This window comes from Talpa europaea, assembly GCF_964194135.1.
Source record: "Talpa europaea genome assembly, chromosome: 6".
Classification (NCBI taxonomy): domain Eukaryota; kingdom Metazoa; phylum Chordata; class Mammalia; order Eulipotyphla; family Talpidae; genus Talpa; species Talpa europaea.
In genome coordinates, this window is record NC_140072.1 from 88,567,047 (window position 1) to 88,585,490 (window position 18,444).

Below are 18,444 nucleotides of genomic sequence, written 5' to 3' on the forward strand. Positions count from 1 at the left end.
TGATTAACAAGAAATCCATGCACATTAAGAGCAAGTGGAATGAGACTAGGAAAAAATATGTCTAGTGTAGGTGCTTTATTTATTGAATACTATGTCCACTGTTCATAAGATATGGACATTGAGGATCAGCAACATTTTGAATCTGGATCTTGCAAACTCTTTTCCCTTTGACTTTGACTCAATTAATATGTAGGTTAAACTTTTTTCTTCCCTAAGGTATTGAGTTTTTTAAAAAAAGGGTTAGGGATTGGAAATAGTCACCAAGCCTTTGTCTAGCATGTAGCAAACATGTTGTGAGATGGAATTTCACCATATTTTAGGTGTCATCACAGTCATTAGTGATATTTTCAACCTCTCCTCAAGGTTTCCTGTGGTTTTTCTTTCTTGTTTCTCCTTAATATCAAACATGTAATACCACAAATGTATGTAATCAAGATATTCCAGGGAACGTACTAGAGCAAGTGGTTGTAAAAAGGAAACTGGGTCCAGGAAAAAGATACATGTTCTAGGGAATTAAATCTATTTGGAGATGATGAAAGGAATTCCTTCAGAAGTTGAGTTTCCTATTTTTATTTGTGGATAGAGAACTTAACCTGATATTAATCCTTGCAAACAAAGATTATTGACTAGTCAAGAGGCAGTATGAATAAGGAAGGAAAAATTTAAATTTTCTCATTTAGTGATTAATCTACAGATGATGACAGGAGAGCAGTAAGTTTTACTTCTTTACAACCTAAAAACTCAGGTTATCAAAGGTTATCACATGTAAGATTATCGTTCTGAATACATAGGATTGAGCTGTGTGGCTCATAACAGATTCTTGATGGTTGATTCCTATTAAATCAGTCTCTGGACATAGGTGATATCAGTGAAGCAATTCTATTTATTCACTTACTCTTACATTTATTCAATGAACCAACATTTATAACAATATTTTGTATGACACTGGGCTAAATACTGAAAACAAAACAAGTGTCTGTTTTCCCCACTGGAACCAAGGCCCTCCTGTCAAGTTTGGTCCATGTCATCCAAATAGGCATTTTCCTTCCTAGGCAGAAACTTTGAGCAGCATTACTCAATATTAATTTTTTTTTTTTTTTGTGATACCCTCGCCGGTGGCCTGGGAACAAACCCGTGCCGCAGAGGCTGCGGGCAGCCTCGCAGCCCAGTGCTCAACCACTGCGCCACCAGGGGAGGCCCTCAATATTAAATATTAAATAGAGATGCTATAGAACAATATACTTCTCTGTTAATTTGGAAAAGGGCAATCTGAATTAGAGAAAAGATTGCATTGTAGACCATGTAAAAGGAAAAGCAGTTTACCCATGAACAACTACAATATTCAGAACTAGGTTGCAGAATTCTTCCCTCCCTGTATATGTTTTTAAAATATGTTTTAATCATGGTTTAGTTTAATTATAAATTGACATGTTAGCTATTTATTTGGATTATAGAGTCTGGAAGATACTTTTAAAAAGTTTATTCTTTAAATTTGTGAAATATTTGGGACATATTCATCATGCTGTAAATTTTACTTCTCCTCTCTTTCTAGATCTAGATCTATAGTTCAGTAGCCAGTAGTCACATCTGACTGGTCCAAACTGAGCACAAGAGGTGCTGATATACAAAACTCACACCAGATTCTAAGACTTAATAAGAAAACTGTGTAAAAGTGGTTCATTCATTTAACTACTCATTGCATGGTGAAATTAGCCCATTTTGGAAATATTGTGGGAAATAACATATTATTAAACTTTTTTTTCCTGTGCCTTTTAATTTTTTAAATGTGGCGACTAGAAAATTTTTAAAAGGTGATTTGCATTATATCTCAGTTGGACAGCACTGCTATAAATAAATCTGCTAAGATATTCGTAGATTCTAATTACTGCCTGTGAAAGACAAAAATAAAATGAAAAATGTCCTTTATGATTCTAAAAAGTCAACCTTCCAAATCAAGGCAAAATGAACTAGGAAAGGGGCCCACCCAGGTACAAAGGAAGGAACTGCGAATCTAGGATAAACTCAAGTAGCCCAGGGCCTCAGGTAACCACAGTTCAGCACTGTAGAGTCAGCACCACAACATAATAGTAGTTCTAGGAGAATGATATCTAAATTTAAATAAAATATGTAAAATAGCTTCTCAACCTAGAATTCATGAGAGGAAAGCATCAATAGAAGGGACATAGTGTTCTGATGAGCCAGTGAAGAAGTGAGTGGGCTTTGACCCCACTGAACCAGACGTGCCTCATTTCTAGACCCGTTCCAATAACCTCTATGATTCCAAGTCCCAGGACTGATCTGAGAGGTGCCCTCTCCTTTCATTTTGAAGGTGGGTGACCCAACAAGGCCACCTGAGGACTCTGGGCACTCAAAATTAGCATGATAATCTTAACTTACTTGAATGGTTTTGAGACATCATTTCTTTTCATTATAATGGTGTCTGTTTGACTCTTTTAATTCTTCCTCTATTTTGCTCTCCCGGTGTGGAAAATTATCTTTCAGCTCAGCCATAACCTCACTACCCAAGCATCTTCCAGTCTCACAGTTCACAACTCCTACTGTCAGACACATTTCTTCACCACTCAGTTCATATTCTATGTGGTTTAGTCAACTAAAAAAAATAAAAACTTTAAGAATTTTATCTCGCAGCCAGTCATATGATTATGAAAGAAGGCAAAATTGTAGACAGATTTATTATAATACTTAATCAAGAGGCAGAATTACTTCTCTTCACACCAAAGAAAATTGAATATTGTAGCAAGAAATCATTTTTTCAGTAACATTCATTATTTAACAGTAATTAACAATAAGAAGTTTGTCCAACCAACAGGAATAATTCAGCATGTTGTGATAAATTCATAAAGAGGAATCACTACACAACTATTAAAATTCTTGCTTTTGAAGATTAATGACAAAGAAAAGGCACACAATGAAAGTTGATAAAGATGAACAACTATTTACAATATGATCTGATTCTGTGTTAAATAAAATACATAGGCTAGGTTAATAGTGACTACCTTAGGGTTATCAGATTACAGGTACTTTTTCTTCTTTACATAGAGTTTTTGTGTTTTAATTTTTTTACAGAGAACATATAATACTCTTATAATCATAAAAATATATTCATAAAATAAACTATCATTCATTAGTTTCCAGTTTTAATAATAAGGCCAATTTTAAGATACCACCAAAAGTTATCTTTCCTGAAAAAAAAATCATACCACCTTTAAAGATGATACATAATACAGTACAGTATTTTATTATACACTATAATCTCGCATCTGTGAGATTAGTTATGACTGATGATATTGACTTATCTATAAAACAAACATTAGGTTCACCTGAAACTCTGGTATAATAGAATGATGTCCTTGATTGAAAATTGATTGGCAGGACTTATTTAAGGGGCATGAAAGGGTAAGACCTAATAAGCCCTTTCTGAAATCAGTAGCATGTTTCAGTGTAAAAGTTCAAAGCAAAACTATTTTAAAGCTAGTTCCACAGAAGTAGCAGCAAAAAATATAAAGCTGACCTCCGAAATCAAAAGAACAAATCTTCCAGTGTTAGACCAAGTGCTTTTGAACCTATTAAGACCTATTTTAAACTATCGAGTCAAAGAAATTATAGCACATTCTGAAAAACAGAAAGTGGAGTCTTTCTCATAGGATGAATTATTACTTCATTCTTTCTCTCTAAGAAAGGTCACCTCATTCATTCCAAGGTCTGTTCCAAAATGAAAGGGCTTATAACCAAATTAATCATGACATTGCTTATAATAAGCACTTTTCCCTCCTTTCGCCCTTCTAGAGTCACAGTAGTATATTGCATTTCACAATCAGTTTATGATTTCTGAAGAGCCGAGCACCCCATAATTTACACTCATCTTTCTGTGAACGCTTAGTGAAAGTCCCCATGAGCAGACCTCAAAAGGGTGCAATGACACCAAGGATTTAGATAGGGTCTTGAAAGTCACATTGGCATCCAGATCAGCAGAGACCTCTCGACTTTCCAGTTCCAGTCTAGACCTGTGGAGATCTCACAGCCTCCTGTGGGTCTTCTCCAAGCACTTGCCTGGACCCTCAGAGGCCTCGTATCTCCGACAAGATCCCTACCTCTCTAGCACTTACACTGACTGGTGAGACCCTAGGCCCATGTTAAGGAGTAAGTTGGAGTGACCAGTGGCCTCACAATCTCCCATGAGACCCCAGCAGCTGCTCACCCAGATAACCAGAACTGCCACCATGTGTCACACACAGACTTGGGAGAGGAGGGGATGTCTCAGAGGTCCTGCCCACTGACCCCAGCCACCCCAACCAGGACTACCAATGTACTGCATGACCAGATGTGCTCTCAGTAACGCCCCCGCTACTGTACCTACCACCTGGTAAACACCCAGGATAGTGGGAGAGGAAGATCCACATCCAAAAAAGCCCTATCAGCAACAGAGCAAGCCCAAAAGCAAACACAGGGGAGAAAGAAAAATACACCACAGAAAGAAAACCATTTCCAGAACCCAACAATACAGACATGGAAGAGCTTTGCTTTCTATAAGATAAAGAATTCAAAACTGTCATAATAAAGAAAATCAAAGAAATACAGGAAGAATTAGAATAAGAACCCACCTCCAAAAAAAAAAAAAAAAAAAAACCAGATCAGCGATTTGAGAAAACTCAAAAAGGAAAAGGAAGCTATAGAAACATAAAGAACAGAACATTGAGATTGAATCTCTAAATAATAAAATGATGGGGGCCTCCCCGGTGGCATAAGGGGTTAATCACAGCACTGTGAAGCAATCCGTGGCCTTTGCAGTGTAAGTTTGATCCCCCGGCTGGCCAGAGAGCTACCCACATGGTGCAGCAGAACTCTCCTGTCTCACCTGCTGCTCCTCTCAGCAGTGTATTTCAGTAGATCTGCCTGTTCTGTTTCCCACTCTGTCTCTGGTGAATCCTCTCACCCACATCCCCCCAACACCTCTGGCCTGTATCCTAGTTCTCGTATGCATAAATAAATACATCTTTTAAAAAATGATGGAACTGCAGAATATAAAAAAATCAATAGAGGAGGTAAAGAATTCTGGAAAAAGTCATGAAAGTAGAATAGACCAAATGGAGCAACAAATCCGTAACCTTAAAGATGCAGATATGAAAAGAACCAAGATGGAAAGAGAAACAGAGCTATAGAGAAAAAAAGAATAAAGAAACACTTGGAGAATTATCTGACACTATGTGGAAATACAAGGAACCCCAAAAAAGAGAGAAAGAGTTGAAAACTATTTAAGGAAATTATATTTTTTAAAGATTTATTTATTCATGCATACAAGAACTGGGGTATAGGCAAGAGATGCAGGGGGTGAGAGGATTCACCAGAGACAGAGTGGGGAACAAAACAGGCAGATTGACTGAAATACACTGCTGAGGGGAGCAGCAAGCAAGTGGAGAGATCTTGTTGCGCCATATGGGTAACTTCCTGGCAGGGGATCAAACTTGTGCTGCAGTGGCTGCGGATAGCTTCATAGGTTGCGTCTTCACCCCTTGTGAAGTTCTCAAGCTTGAAGAAGGAAAAAGTTCTCAAGCTTGAAGAAGGAAATGAACACAGAAATACAGAAAGCTACCTAAGTAAAAGGAAATCTTTAACACACATAATAGTAAAGCTACAAAGAGTCCAAAAAGGGGTTATGCTGAGTGAAATAAGTCAGAATGAAAAAAGATAAATATCAGATGGTTTCACTTATATGTGGAACACAGGAAAAAAAAAAAAACAACAACAAAGGATCAGGCAAAACAAACCTTGAAATCTAACCATAGATATGAGATGCCCGTGAGATATGGGGGATGGGGTGAGGTGGCAGAGAAGGGACAATGGTGGGGGCAAGGGGTGGGGGGAAGAGGACAAAGGAATATGGTGATGGACTCTGGGTGCTTGGATGGTAGGAGAACTGCAGTGACCACACCAGAGTGGAGAAATCATATATTGTCCAAAAAATAAATAAACATTACTAAACTTGAAATAAATATATAAAGTTCTGTCATTTACTCAGCTAAGTATATCATTAACCAGATAATAAAATTATTATTAGCAGCATAGGGCAGAAACATTGCTTATACAATCAAAAGAACATTCCAGCATGGGGCCTTTGTCATCTCTTCTATATTTTGCCATTTTCCTTCTCAAGAGAAATTTGGTTTGACAGAGCATGGTCATTTGGTCTTATCATGGCTATTGAGAGATGATTGTTTGGGACTTAACTTTTTATTCTAATATTTACAATTATTCCTTTCAAAATAAACTTTGCTTTTAGTAGTAAGCACAAAGAAAAATATTCCTGACCTTGTCATTCAATTTCGGTAAAAGTGTTGCATTAGTATGGTTTCTAATTTCTCATGTTTTTGTTACAGAATGTGCAGAAATGATAGTCACTTTAATTGCCAAAAAGGACAAATCCAGGTGCTAAGCATATTTTTCAGTATTTTACAACTACCTGTGCTCATTTCAAAATCACTGTCATGTACCACAAAAGTCAGATAAATGAAATCTATAGTTTTCACAACACCAAGAAGTGCAATGGTTCATCAGATATATGCAGGTAACTATTTCAAAATAGAAGAATAGGAAAATATTAAAGACTATTTGTAACTTCTTCTACCTTTCTTAGAGTAGTAAAAAATAAGGGAAAGAGAAATAATAAAAGCGAAAATTAGAAAAGCAATGAAAACCAACAAAGACTTTCTGGTGTGGAAAAAACTGCACTCTGTGCACAGGGTGAATTCTTCTGGACAAAATCTTCCCAGAGTTCCAGGGCCTGGGAAGCCGTTGTTATCAATCATTTTCCTGTAGTATTTCATGGAAGGTTTGGGCTCAAACTGATTTGCAGCATAACGATAGAGGCCAAACTTCGGAGCTGTGCGATCACTAAATGAATAAGCAAAGTATCCACAAAGATTGATACCATCCAATATGTAGGCTATAAAATAAAAGAACAAGAGAATAGTTGTTGAAACATTTTGCAAATAACCCTTTACTTTTACATAGCTTTGCTGCATTGGAAAGAAATTTCAATACCATTTAATAAAACTTCAACTTAATTAATCAAAAACGGCTTCCTTTATGCAAAGATAAAGAGGCAAATATCAAGACAAAAATTGTATTGATATCCTGTAGCAATCAATCGCCTGTCTTGATATACCTGTAACAATCACTTTCCTATAATTAAAACTACTGTGATGTTCTTGGATTAAATCTTCAAGTATATGAAGAGGTTAAGTGTTGTGAAGCTATCTGGAAGAAAGACTGAGTCCGTGCTTATAGATCCTGAGTAGGTGCTTATAGATCCTGACTGAGTAGGTGCTAAGAATTTCCCCTCTCCCACTGATAGCTAAAGTCCTTTATCTTTGGGAAGATATGTGCTCTCTCCTGGACTTTTTCAGTGTGACAAGGAATGCACAGCACTTAGCTGTTAGGATGACAGTGTGTGTTTATGTTTGAGGATTTCTGTCAGGTATCATGCTTTCGAGCAATACGAACTTTCAAGAGACTGCTCTTCCAGGGGCTCCTTACCTTTTAAAGCTTCATTTACATAATTCTGCATATAATACACCCTCAGCTTATCTTGAGCAGCATGCAGGTCATCATCAATGCCATTGGATATGATATACATGGGGAGGTCTCCATACTTGAATTTGAGCCAGTTCAGGACTTTGCGTAACCCCCAGGGCACTACAGCCACTTGACTGGGAGAGTTGAGCCAGGTGATGTCCGTCATTTCTTGCACCTCCAGGTAGTCATTGTATTTTACTGGATCCTCTTTCTCCCAGTCTACCAAGATGGTGGTGTAATGGCTGAAAGCCAAAAAGTCAAAGGAACCCTGGATTAGCTTCTTATCATCTTCAGTGAAATAAGGTAGAAGGAAATTGTTTCTTTGGTTCAGCCACTCCCTCATCACTGGTGGATAATCTCCAGAGCCAAAAATGGGCTCAGCCAGCCAGCCAATGTCAAATTCCAAAACTCTCTCTGCCACTTCTTTGTCTTTTGGGGAGAAAGGGCAGGCGGGTTCTATCCAGTCAGCCTGCAAGGCTATGGAAATTTTACCTTTCTGAAAAGGTCTAAATTCCTCGTCATACACACGCCAAGCCAAAGCATGCGCCTTCAGGAGATTGTGCCCCGCCGTGTATGTCATGTTCCTTGTGTAGGGCTCGCTCATCGTGATCCAAAACTTGACGTGGTGGCCGAGGTCGTTGAAGCACAGCCTGGCGTACTCCGCAAAGGCCAGCGCGGTGTGCGGGTTCTCCCAGGCGCCGTGCTTGGCCAGCGGCCGCGGCAGCCCTTGATGCAGGCCCGCGGGGCGCCACAGGGCCACCACCGGGGTGATGTTGGCGCGCACGAGCTCACTGACCACGCAGCGGTAGTAGTACAGGACCGTGCGGTTCACGTGGGACTGGTTGCCCCGCGGGAGGATCAACGCCCAGTCCAGCGAGAAGTGAAGATGCGTCACGTGCATGTCCTGGAGTAGGGCGATCTGGGGCCGGATGGCGGCGAAGTCCACGCAGTAGGATTTCCTCTTTTTGGTCACGACCCCATCTACTTTAATGAGCCGCTTGCTGTGGTGGACATCCCACAGGTAAATGTTCGGATCGGTAAACTGAGACAGGGTGGTGTCGACCTGGGGAGGAGAGAGCAAGCCAGAATTTCACCTGATTGCCCGGGGAAAGCTATCCAGTGCAGTTTGTTCAAAAATACTGGGGAGCCAGATGAGCAATCAGAGAATGCTTTCTCACTGAAATCTTAAACTACTTTTCACAAATACTAGGTCCCTGAAGAAGGAAACATTCTATTTTGGTTTATGCACATATGTTTTACCCATAGTTTCTCTAACCCTTGGACTGCCCCTTTAATGTTTAAAAAAAAAAAAATTCTGAATTCTTTTGGTCACTTCAGATGACAGACTTTATTGCTTCTCACACACGTTTCTCTTTTGTGCAAGCAGAGTACTTAGGGGCGTAATTTTCTTCAAATGTAAGAAATCACTAATAGTATAAAACTTTCTGGTTAAAAAAAAAAGCGAGACACAAAAGATAAAGCTTAAAAACTGAGTGAAATAGAATAAAAAAATGAAGTGATGTTTAAAATCCAAGTGTGCTTCTTAAAAGCACACTCCAAATTGAGGTTTTTTTTTTCTAGGAAGAGAAGGTACTAAATATTATGCACATAAAACTGTTACCATGTTTTGGCTTTAGAGCCAGTGACAGAATTTAAAAACCTCAATTTGATGGTAGAAAGTGTTAGAGAATATGGAAATAAAAAACATATTTTCATTCACTAATAATTGGATTTTTTAAACATACTTAAAATTTTTCCTAATTATTTTTCTGTGGTGATTATAATGATAATGGTTCTCAATCATCCGATATATAAGCTTCCAAAATGAAAATAGGTGTTTAGGAAGAATAGACAAATTCTAAAATCAAAATCACAAATTCCTCCTACCATATGTAACCCTTGAGGGAATGAAAATTAAAAATCTCCCTTCCCCCCAGCCTCCAGTTTTCTCCTCAAATATAACCCATTAGAACAGGTTCCTTGGTGTGACCCCCTCGATAAGAGCAGGAGTAAAACGAAGTCTAGTTTTTACTTTCTAGCAGAGGTTTTGTTGTATTTTATGGGCCTGTTGCAAATGAACGTCTGTTTCTCTGGAGGGGTCAGTGCTATGTTTATAAAGGAAAGCAATAAAAGCCAGCCTGTCAGAGAAAAATTGCTTTTTCTGGAGAAGTGTCCCTGGTAGATCACCCACACATGCATTTCCCTTAATACTGTGGGAATGCGGTCAGAAGTATTTTTCCACTGTGATGCACCACAAATCAAGTTTCCTCAGTTCTGCAAGAAAAAAAATGTTTGCATGCTCTTTTGAAGTGAACGTGTTCATAACACGAAAGATTTGTCTGGATTACTTTTATGGAGTGTTGGGAGGACTAAATTCATAACTTTTCTCCCATAATTCTTTCAAAACATCAGCTTTTATTCTGTGCATCTGAAAATAAATGAGAGATGAAATAATTTTTTGAAAAGACATCTGTTTCTAAATATAGAATAGTTAGGAATGAATGCTTGGCAAGTTTCTATGTAACTTCCATTAATTTGCTGACCTTTTCTCAATTAAAAATGAAATTATAGGGGCCTCCCCTGGTGGCGCAGCGGTTGAGAGCTGGGTTGCGAAGCTGCCCGCAGCCTCCGCAGCGCCGGTTCGATCCCCGGCTGCTCCCCGGCCACCGGAGGAGGGTCCCACATGGCGCGCAGACCTCTCCTGGCGCCCGCTGCTCCCCTCAGCAGTGTACTTCGGTCCTTCTGCCTGTTCTGCTCCCCGCTCTGGCTCTGGTGAATTCTCTCACCCTCCTGTGCTTCTGACTATACCCAGTGCTTGTATAAATAAATAAATAAATCTTAAAAAAAAAAAAATGAAATTATAGGGCCTCCCCGGTGGCGCAGCGGTTGAGCGCTGGGTTGCGAAGCTGCCCGCAGCCTCTGCGGCGCCGGTTCGATCCCCGGCTGCTCCCCGGCCACTGGAGGAGGGTCCCACATGGCACGCAGACCTCTCCTGCCGCCCGCTGCTCCCCTCAGCAGTGTACTTCGGTCCTTCTGCCTGCTCTGCTCCTCTCTCTGGCTCTGGTGAATTCTCTCACCCTCCCGCGCTTCTGACTGTACCCAGTGCATGTATAAACAAAACAAACAAACCAGCAAACAAATAAATAAAAGCATGCCTCTATTAAAAAAAAATGAAATTATAAAGTTGCACCTCTCAGAAGGAATGGTATAAAGTATGTATTTGGTATATTACAGAAACTAGCACTAAAGAAGCTGTATGGCCTCAGTACAGGTAGTTTCTCCACCATAGTCAGTATCTGCATTAGTGGTTATGAGAGAACAATGGGTTACCTGGGATCCAGTGTCCAAATTCAGTGATAACTCATGTGAATAAGCCTAACATCATACGCCAGACAGCTGGTATGCTTAATGGGATATCATTTTTCAAGTTTTTGAGTTGACATGCATGCCTCATTAACACAAGGAGTTTGAAACACTAGCCAGGAGGGGAAAGACAAAGTTAAATGCTTTAAAAAATCACTTGTCAGCATTTTAACATAATATCTTTAAAATATAGACTACAGTTCCTAAATTAAAGCACACACGCACTTTGCCCAAAACTGAGCTAATGAAAAGTTTGCTTTATTTTTTTATTAATAAGAGGTTTGTTTGGGAAGGGCAATGCCAAAATAATACAGAGTTCAAGGTGAACAGCAGAAGGAATAAAATAATTATTGCAGGCATTTCACAGTAGAGAGTTTGCAGAGAAGTTCACCATGGGTTTGGGAGTGACTGAATTTTGTGTTTGGCTGATTCTGCATAGGCAGGGACTGGAGAAGTAGTAGAATAAGCACCCCAAAGCTGATGAGGCAAAAGGATGGCAAGACCTTAAAGAAAATATCCAGGGCTCATGAGTGGCTGGCTGATATTGGTTCAAATTCTGAACAGATTGCTTCTAAGGAGTAGAAAGTAGAATTCTCTCTCCCCTCCCTTCCTCTTCACTGTCATACTTGTTGTATTTGAGTAGAGTTTCTTTTCTCTCTCTAGGAATAGGATATACTCTTAAAATTTTCTCACTACTTCCCATTCTTAAGGCAAACACCATCTTGGATGGGGGGGCCAGAGCAAGAGTGAGAGGACCCCTCCAACATCCCTGTTCATCGCTGAGTTCACACTGTGCACAGAGATGCCAGAGGAGACGTCTCTTCACAAAGGATTGAACTGGAGCTACCCTCCAGGCTCGGCTGCTATCAACTATCAGGGCAGAGTGTGGAGCCTCAATGATGAGGGAGCCCAGGCCAGCAGGGAGCAGGCATCACAAAAAGTCAAGCAATAGAACAAGGACCAGAGACCACTGTCCCATCCCCAATGATACTCAGTGGACAGTGGAGAGACCACAGAAGCCATCCTCCTCCTTGGCGCTTTTCCTTCTCTTTCTCCCCCATCAACACTGCTTCTGCCCCTTTGGATCCTACTTGAACCCCACTGTGTATCTCACTTGCAGGAGAAAAGTTAGGATAGGAAGGTTCCAGATCACAGGGGCTGAGAGAGGAGAGACAGAGGAAGGAGGAACATCCCAAACCGAGCAGGGGGAACTAAGTACTCGCTACTGTGCTCAGTTAGCATTGCTGACAAATGTTTCTCAGTTGCTTTTTAAATGTTAAGGAAGGGGTTGAAGTCTGAGGCTGCCCTAAAACTAACCAATGTTCTCAAAAAGACAAGAATACAACCCAGCAAAATAATTATTAAGCATAGTATTGATCAGTTTTCTTATAATAAAAGATTTCAATTTATTTTTTACAAGAAACTTTCCTCAGATATTAGCATTCTTCCAAATATTTCTTTTGAACTGAAGGGTAACAGAAGATGGGACCCCAGAATATGACTTGCTCAAGACATGCCACCCCAAAACACTCTGTGTCCGTCAGTGTACTGGTTATTTTGAATTGCAGGCATTTTAAAATACCGAAAATACCGGGAAAGATTTTATCTAAACTAAAGACAGTTTAGATAAAGATTTCATCTGCCTAAAGACAGGTCATCCAAAAGGAACTCATTAGTAACCCTCTCTCAGGGAGCTTCATCAACTCTGGAAGATTGACCTTTGTCACAGGAGGCAAGACTAAAAGTCAGCATCATGCACAAAGTTTGTCACAAACTATCACACCTTCCATCTCTTCAGATTCCTTCATCTTTGCTAAAAATAATTTACTCTCCCTCCTCAAGGTCCATAAGTCTCCTCTTTGTTCCCTATTAAGATGGTACTTAAACCTCAATTCTAAGTCACCTCAGGGAGTTACTCATTTTTCCCTGAGTATGTTTCATGTGTACATAAAGTATGCATGTTAATCTTTAGTTTGTTTTCTCTTTTTACTATCTTCCATCTTAAGGATCTCAGATAAGGACTCAGAAGGGCACAGAAGAGAAAATTTTCCTCCCCTGCAAAGACAAAGAATTCACTAGAAGCACCACCCAACATATTAAATCCCACTGCTTGTCTGTGGACACTGATCTTGGTCGCTAGTTTTGTTCAGACTGTTTAGCAACCCCTTGTGGCTGATCAGTTCGCTTCCCACCATGTTGTGTTCACTCAGTTATTTTACTTGTGTATCCATCATTTTCCCTCAGTAGAGTCCTTTGAAAGCCGGGGTCACACTCTTCTCAGCATGTGTCCCCCTTGATCTAGCAACCCCAGCAATTAACACAAGGGTTTGTACATACTGGATATCCAATAAGTGCTCATCACTGTGTTCCGTCAAACTCTATCTAGAAAAAAATCCTTTAAAATTAGGAAAATTAAATATAATATTGAAGGCTAACTACATAGTACATCCTCAGTAAATTGTAATTGATCATTTTGAAGACCTTCCATATCATTTTGATGACTATTGCTAGAAATGGCATTTCGATCAGTGAATCATTAGAACAAGAATTTTCATTTTCCAGGGTTTTCTGCAAGTTTGGAGAATCCAATTGTGCCTCAGGAGGACACTGCCTAATGTTCCTGCCTCAATCTCAGCAGCTCCACTGACGTGTCAGGTAATGTGGACTATTCTGATATATTTTGTTTAAGGAGGAACTCAACTGTTTTTAAAAAGTATGAAAACCACTGCATTAAAAGAGAGTATTTTATCACTTTATTATCTTGCCAGATCTTAAATATTTATATGTTTTAAATTTGTTCCCCTTTAAGAACAAGCGCAAGATAAAGCTAAAATGGAGAAAAGGGAGGAGTGTTCAAAATTCTGGCCTTGATGTGCTCATTAGGGAGCCATGTCTGGCCTGAAGAACTGACAGTATGTCATGACAACCAGCCTAATAAGGAAGCACTACTTACTAGTGATAGGACTTGGTGAGACTGCTGATTGGATTTGTCAGCTGACTTACTTGAATGTAGTTGTCAACAATTCCCCAAGCAAAGTCACAGGGAAATGTCCCATTTAGGGGTTGATTTTCAGGTAAAGGAGGGAAGCCGTTTTTCTCTATCAGCTTTTGGTAGAACAAGGCTGAAGACTTCGGCAACAGCTTCTTATCTTGGCTTAGAAAGTCAACATAGAAGAGTCCACGTCTGATGCTATAGCCTCTGTGCCACTCGAAGCCATCCATGAGGGACCATGCAGTGTACCCAATGACATCCACACCATCTAACTTGATGGCTGCAAAGGGAAAATAAAACAAGAGTAGTGTGACCATTTGCCACACACTCACCTTATAATTCAAGGGCATTGGAAGGGTTTTCAACTTAACAAAATAAGTTCAGTATAATGCTTATTGTTTGGGAAAACCGCAAACTTTTTAACTGATAACTCTACAAATAAATGTCTTCACAAATAGACTTATCTAAAATGCTTTTATTTGGATTTCCTTCCAGTGCGGGGTCTTCAGATCTGGGAAGATGCCCAGTTCTACTTTCTATCCTAAATACCTAGCATTGTCATTGTCCCTAATGCAATGAATGAATTAAGTCTTTAAAAGCAGGAACTGCCTACCATTTTCTCCAGAAAATTGGTATTTCTTTAAAAGTTATGTTATATAATTAAAAAAAATGTAGGAAGAGAGAGGTATCCAGGGATTTATTTAATAGTTCATATAATCTAAAAATCTAGAGTAATAACTCTGAAAGTCAAGTAATTTTGTACAATATAATCTTGTTTCTCATTTATAAAATGAGTTTTGAAAAATGATTTGAATTCCTCAAGGCTCCAAGTGTTATGCAAATGCATTCCTACTATGCCAAAAATTGATTTCTCTATTATGATTTAAAAATATAAGTTCTTATAGTTTATTGCAGATCATCTTAAAGATTGTTTTTCCAGTACATTTTGGCAGGAAATTAGAATTTTATCCACAACCCTACCTTTTAAGGTTTCCATTATGAACTTTTTGAGGTAATACATATATTTGGCATCATCTCTCTTGGTGGTCCCTGAAACAAACCAGCCATTTTCTACAATAAATATTTGAGGGTGATTATATTCAAGGTCAATCCAGGAAAGGAGTTGTCTCAGACTGGGGGATTCTAATTGGCGGAACTTCATGTGAGGGTCCAATAGTTGAAAGCTCAAGGTTGGTCCAAAGGAAAGAGCAAAAAAGTCAGCTGTTCCTTTGATGAACTTTTTCTCAGATTCTGTGAAATCAGGCAGAAGAGATGAAAGATTGTTCTTCATGCTCTCAGGATAGTCACCATCAATAAATATGGGTTTGGCAAACCATCCTAATACGAAATCAAGAGATTTTTGGCATTCTTTGATGCTATGGTCTGTCATTCTCCGAGGAGTGATCCAGTGAGAACTTAGGGCAATGGACACTTGGCCTCCTTGAGTTGGACGGAAGGAAGTATTGTAGAGATGCCAGATTTTGGCATGAGCCTATAAAAAGAAAAACCATGGTGAGCTTATTTCTTATTACAAAGAGAAATTGAATGAATCTCCAGCTCTAGTTGTATCTGTTTCTCATCAAAATCTCATCTAATAACTAACCCTACAATGTGAAAATCACCTGGAACCTATGAATTGTTTCAGAGGTAGCTCAGCCCCCAGTGAACTGCTACTATGACTGGAATTATTTCCATAGTTTTTCAGGAGCCAGTGGAAAAATATGAATTACTTGTGCTGAATGTGTAATTATTATTCACACTTTGAAAATTAATGAAATAAGAATTTGCTTATAATATCTTACTCCTTAATTGACTTTGGATTATGTGCTTTTTAATTAATGGGCTTTGTATAAAGAACCAGTCCTGCATCTGTGATCACACCAGGAATTTCTAAATAGGATTATCATATATTTCTTTTATCCTAAGAGACTGGGAGTTTTCAAATTGACTCAAATTGTTGGAATCAATTTAATATTTTGTATTCATCTTTCATAGCTAAAATTCTAACACATGTTCTTCTTACAATCTTTTATCTTTTTCCTCCCTAAGAATGAGCACAATAAATTAAGAGACCAACTGCAATATCTAACCTTGACCCACCCTCCAGAACTGTTGGATAGTGCTGGCTTCCCACAGGCCCCATGGTGCAGCCAAAAGCAAAACATAATAATAATAATAAAAACCACCTAAATAGAACTTTGATGAGATCAGATGTCCACAGTTAGTACTGAGCTGAAAGTTTCCTATGGCAATGTGATGTTTCCATAAAACTAACTCTATCCTCCCATAAAATTTTCTTGACTTTTCTTACTTTCATTAATTTCCTTTTTATTTACAAAGAATACTGAGGATTATGGTATTATTCTCTCCTATTTGATTAAGTTTCTCTTTACCTTTGAATTCCTAGATTTACTCTTCCTATTTTTGTACCAATTCAAGATTTTATCAATCTTTTACACCCTAACACGTCCTTATTGAAAAATTTCTAATTCTGTTTGACTCATAGTATCCAACATGATGATGCCAATTTTCATTCCATTCCCTTGGCTTTTTCCCTCATATGCCAAATATCCTCTCCATTTTTCTTAAATATTCTTGTGGTTTATTTCAGTGCAGGCATCCAAGAATGGCCTCATCACCATTCTTGTAAGTTCAGCCAAACATTTCAATAAAATAAAATAGTTTATGTCTAACTTTCATTTTTAACTTCTTAGTAAATATCTATTTCAGATTTTATCTACTTCAGAAACACCATTTCACTAAATGTGTTTTGTGATGACCTGAAGCAGCTCTTTATATGCCAAGAAGGAAATGGAGAATAAAATGCTGATTAAAAGGACAGTGGCATTTGCCCATGCAATCCAAGAAGCTGGAACCTATGTTATGTTGCTGCCAGCATTCTCCACCCTTTTCTTTCTTTCTCACCTCCACCACTCACCCTTCCTTCCCCCATGACAAAAAGTCTCTCATTTAACAGTTAAAGAAAAAAGAAAGGGTACAGTCAACCTAGACTATAGTCTAGGTTGTTGGGACCTTGGACCAGGAGACTTTCCTAATTTGCCCCAACTGAGGTTTAGAACAAGTGTGATGATGTGGGGAGCAGGGAAGGGGTCAGTCAGGAATGAAGGCAGTCTAAGAGCTTCCTAATTCTGTGTGTATTTGCTGAAACTCAGACAATAAAATTGTCTGAAATTACAGACCATGCTTCTAACCTTGAGTCCTTCAGCAAGGCTCAGAGGAGGTTTGGTGAGGAAAAGAATGACGTGGGTCTTACTGAAGTGTGCACAAGGCCTTTGATGCCAGACAAAATCCCTGCTCACTTTTATTTTTTTTAACTTTGCGTGTAAGAAGTTCAGGTTGCGAGAGGATTTACCAGAAACAGTGGGGAGCAGAACAGGTGGATTTACCAAAATACACTGGTAAGGGGAGCAGCAGGCAAGACAGGGGAGGTCTGCTTCACCTTGTGCAGGCCTGGCCTGGGATGGAACTCAGGCCATAGCGGTGATAGGGCTGAGACTTAACCCTGACACCACCAGAGAGGTCTCCCTGCTCACTCTTGATTGTATGCCTTTGCTCACATGACTTAACCTGGGTAGGTACACTAACTCGCCTGTATCTCTCACAGGGCTGTTGCAAGGACTAAATGAGATAATTTACGTAAAACACCTATGTTTGCATACAGCAGGATCTCCATGCATGCTTACTCTTTCTGTTCCTAAAGGATGAAGAGTCCAAAAAGGAAGAACTTCACAAGTAAGGGAAACATTACCAACAAGGAAAACACTACCCACTGAGGATTTCATTCCAGAGTAACAATGGGATGTAGTGATTCAACCTGGAGTTTGGATTAGAAGAGAATTAGGGTTGGATCCTCTAAGTATTACAGGTATTAGTTTCAGTTTCTCCTCTGTGCTAATGAGAATAGTGTTTATACTCTTACAGGGACATTGTGAGGATTAAATTCTATGATGCAGGGCCTCCCTGGTGGCACAAGGGGTTAAGTCGCAGCATTGTAAAGCTATCCACAGGCACTGCAGCATAAGTTTGATCCCCCGGCTGGCCAGAGCGCTACCCACATAGCACAGCAGACCTCTCCTGTCTCTCCTGCTGCTCCCCTCAGCAGTGTATTTCAGTAGATCTGCCTGTTCTGCTCCCCACTCTGTCTCTGGTGAATCCTCTCACCCCCACACCTCTGGCCTATACTCCAGTTCTTGTACACATAAATAAATAAATCTTTAAAAAATAATAAAAATTAAAAAATAAATTCTATGATGCAAATGAAAGTGTCTATCAAGTAGTTGATTATTTTAGAGAAGTATAAGTTGCGGCATTGAAAAGTACGGTGGTTAATTTTAAGTGTCAACCTGACTGAAATTACACCATTAGCTTTCCTGGACCTCCAGCTTAGAGATGGTAGATTGGGGAACTTTCTCTATGGAAAGACTCCATAGCCACATGAGTCAAACCCTCATGATAAGTCTCTTTCTACATATTTA

The 18,444-nt window shown here is 39.2% G+C and overlaps 1 protein-coding gene across 1 annotated transcript in view; it reads right to left on the reverse strand.

The window, feature by feature from the left end:
* Positions 1-6,623: 6,623 nt before the first annotated feature.
* The window catches only part of KL (klotho), a gene marked incomplete at its 3' end in the record, with an annotated part of 37,612 nt that continues 25,791 nt past the window's right edge, over positions 6,624-18,444 (reverse strand). The window contains exons 2-5 of the mRNA XM_084235690.1: positions 14,930-15,440; positions 13,960-14,228; positions 7,555-8,656; positions 6,624-6,961 (exon numbers count right to left, since the gene is read on the reverse strand). Of these exons, the coding sequence (XP_084091816.1) occupies positions 6,624-6,961; positions 7,555-8,656; positions 13,960-14,228; positions 14,930-15,440 (2,220 nt within the window). The remainder of the gene's footprint in view (positions 6,962-7,554; positions 8,657-13,959; positions 14,229-14,929; positions 15,441-18,444) is intronic.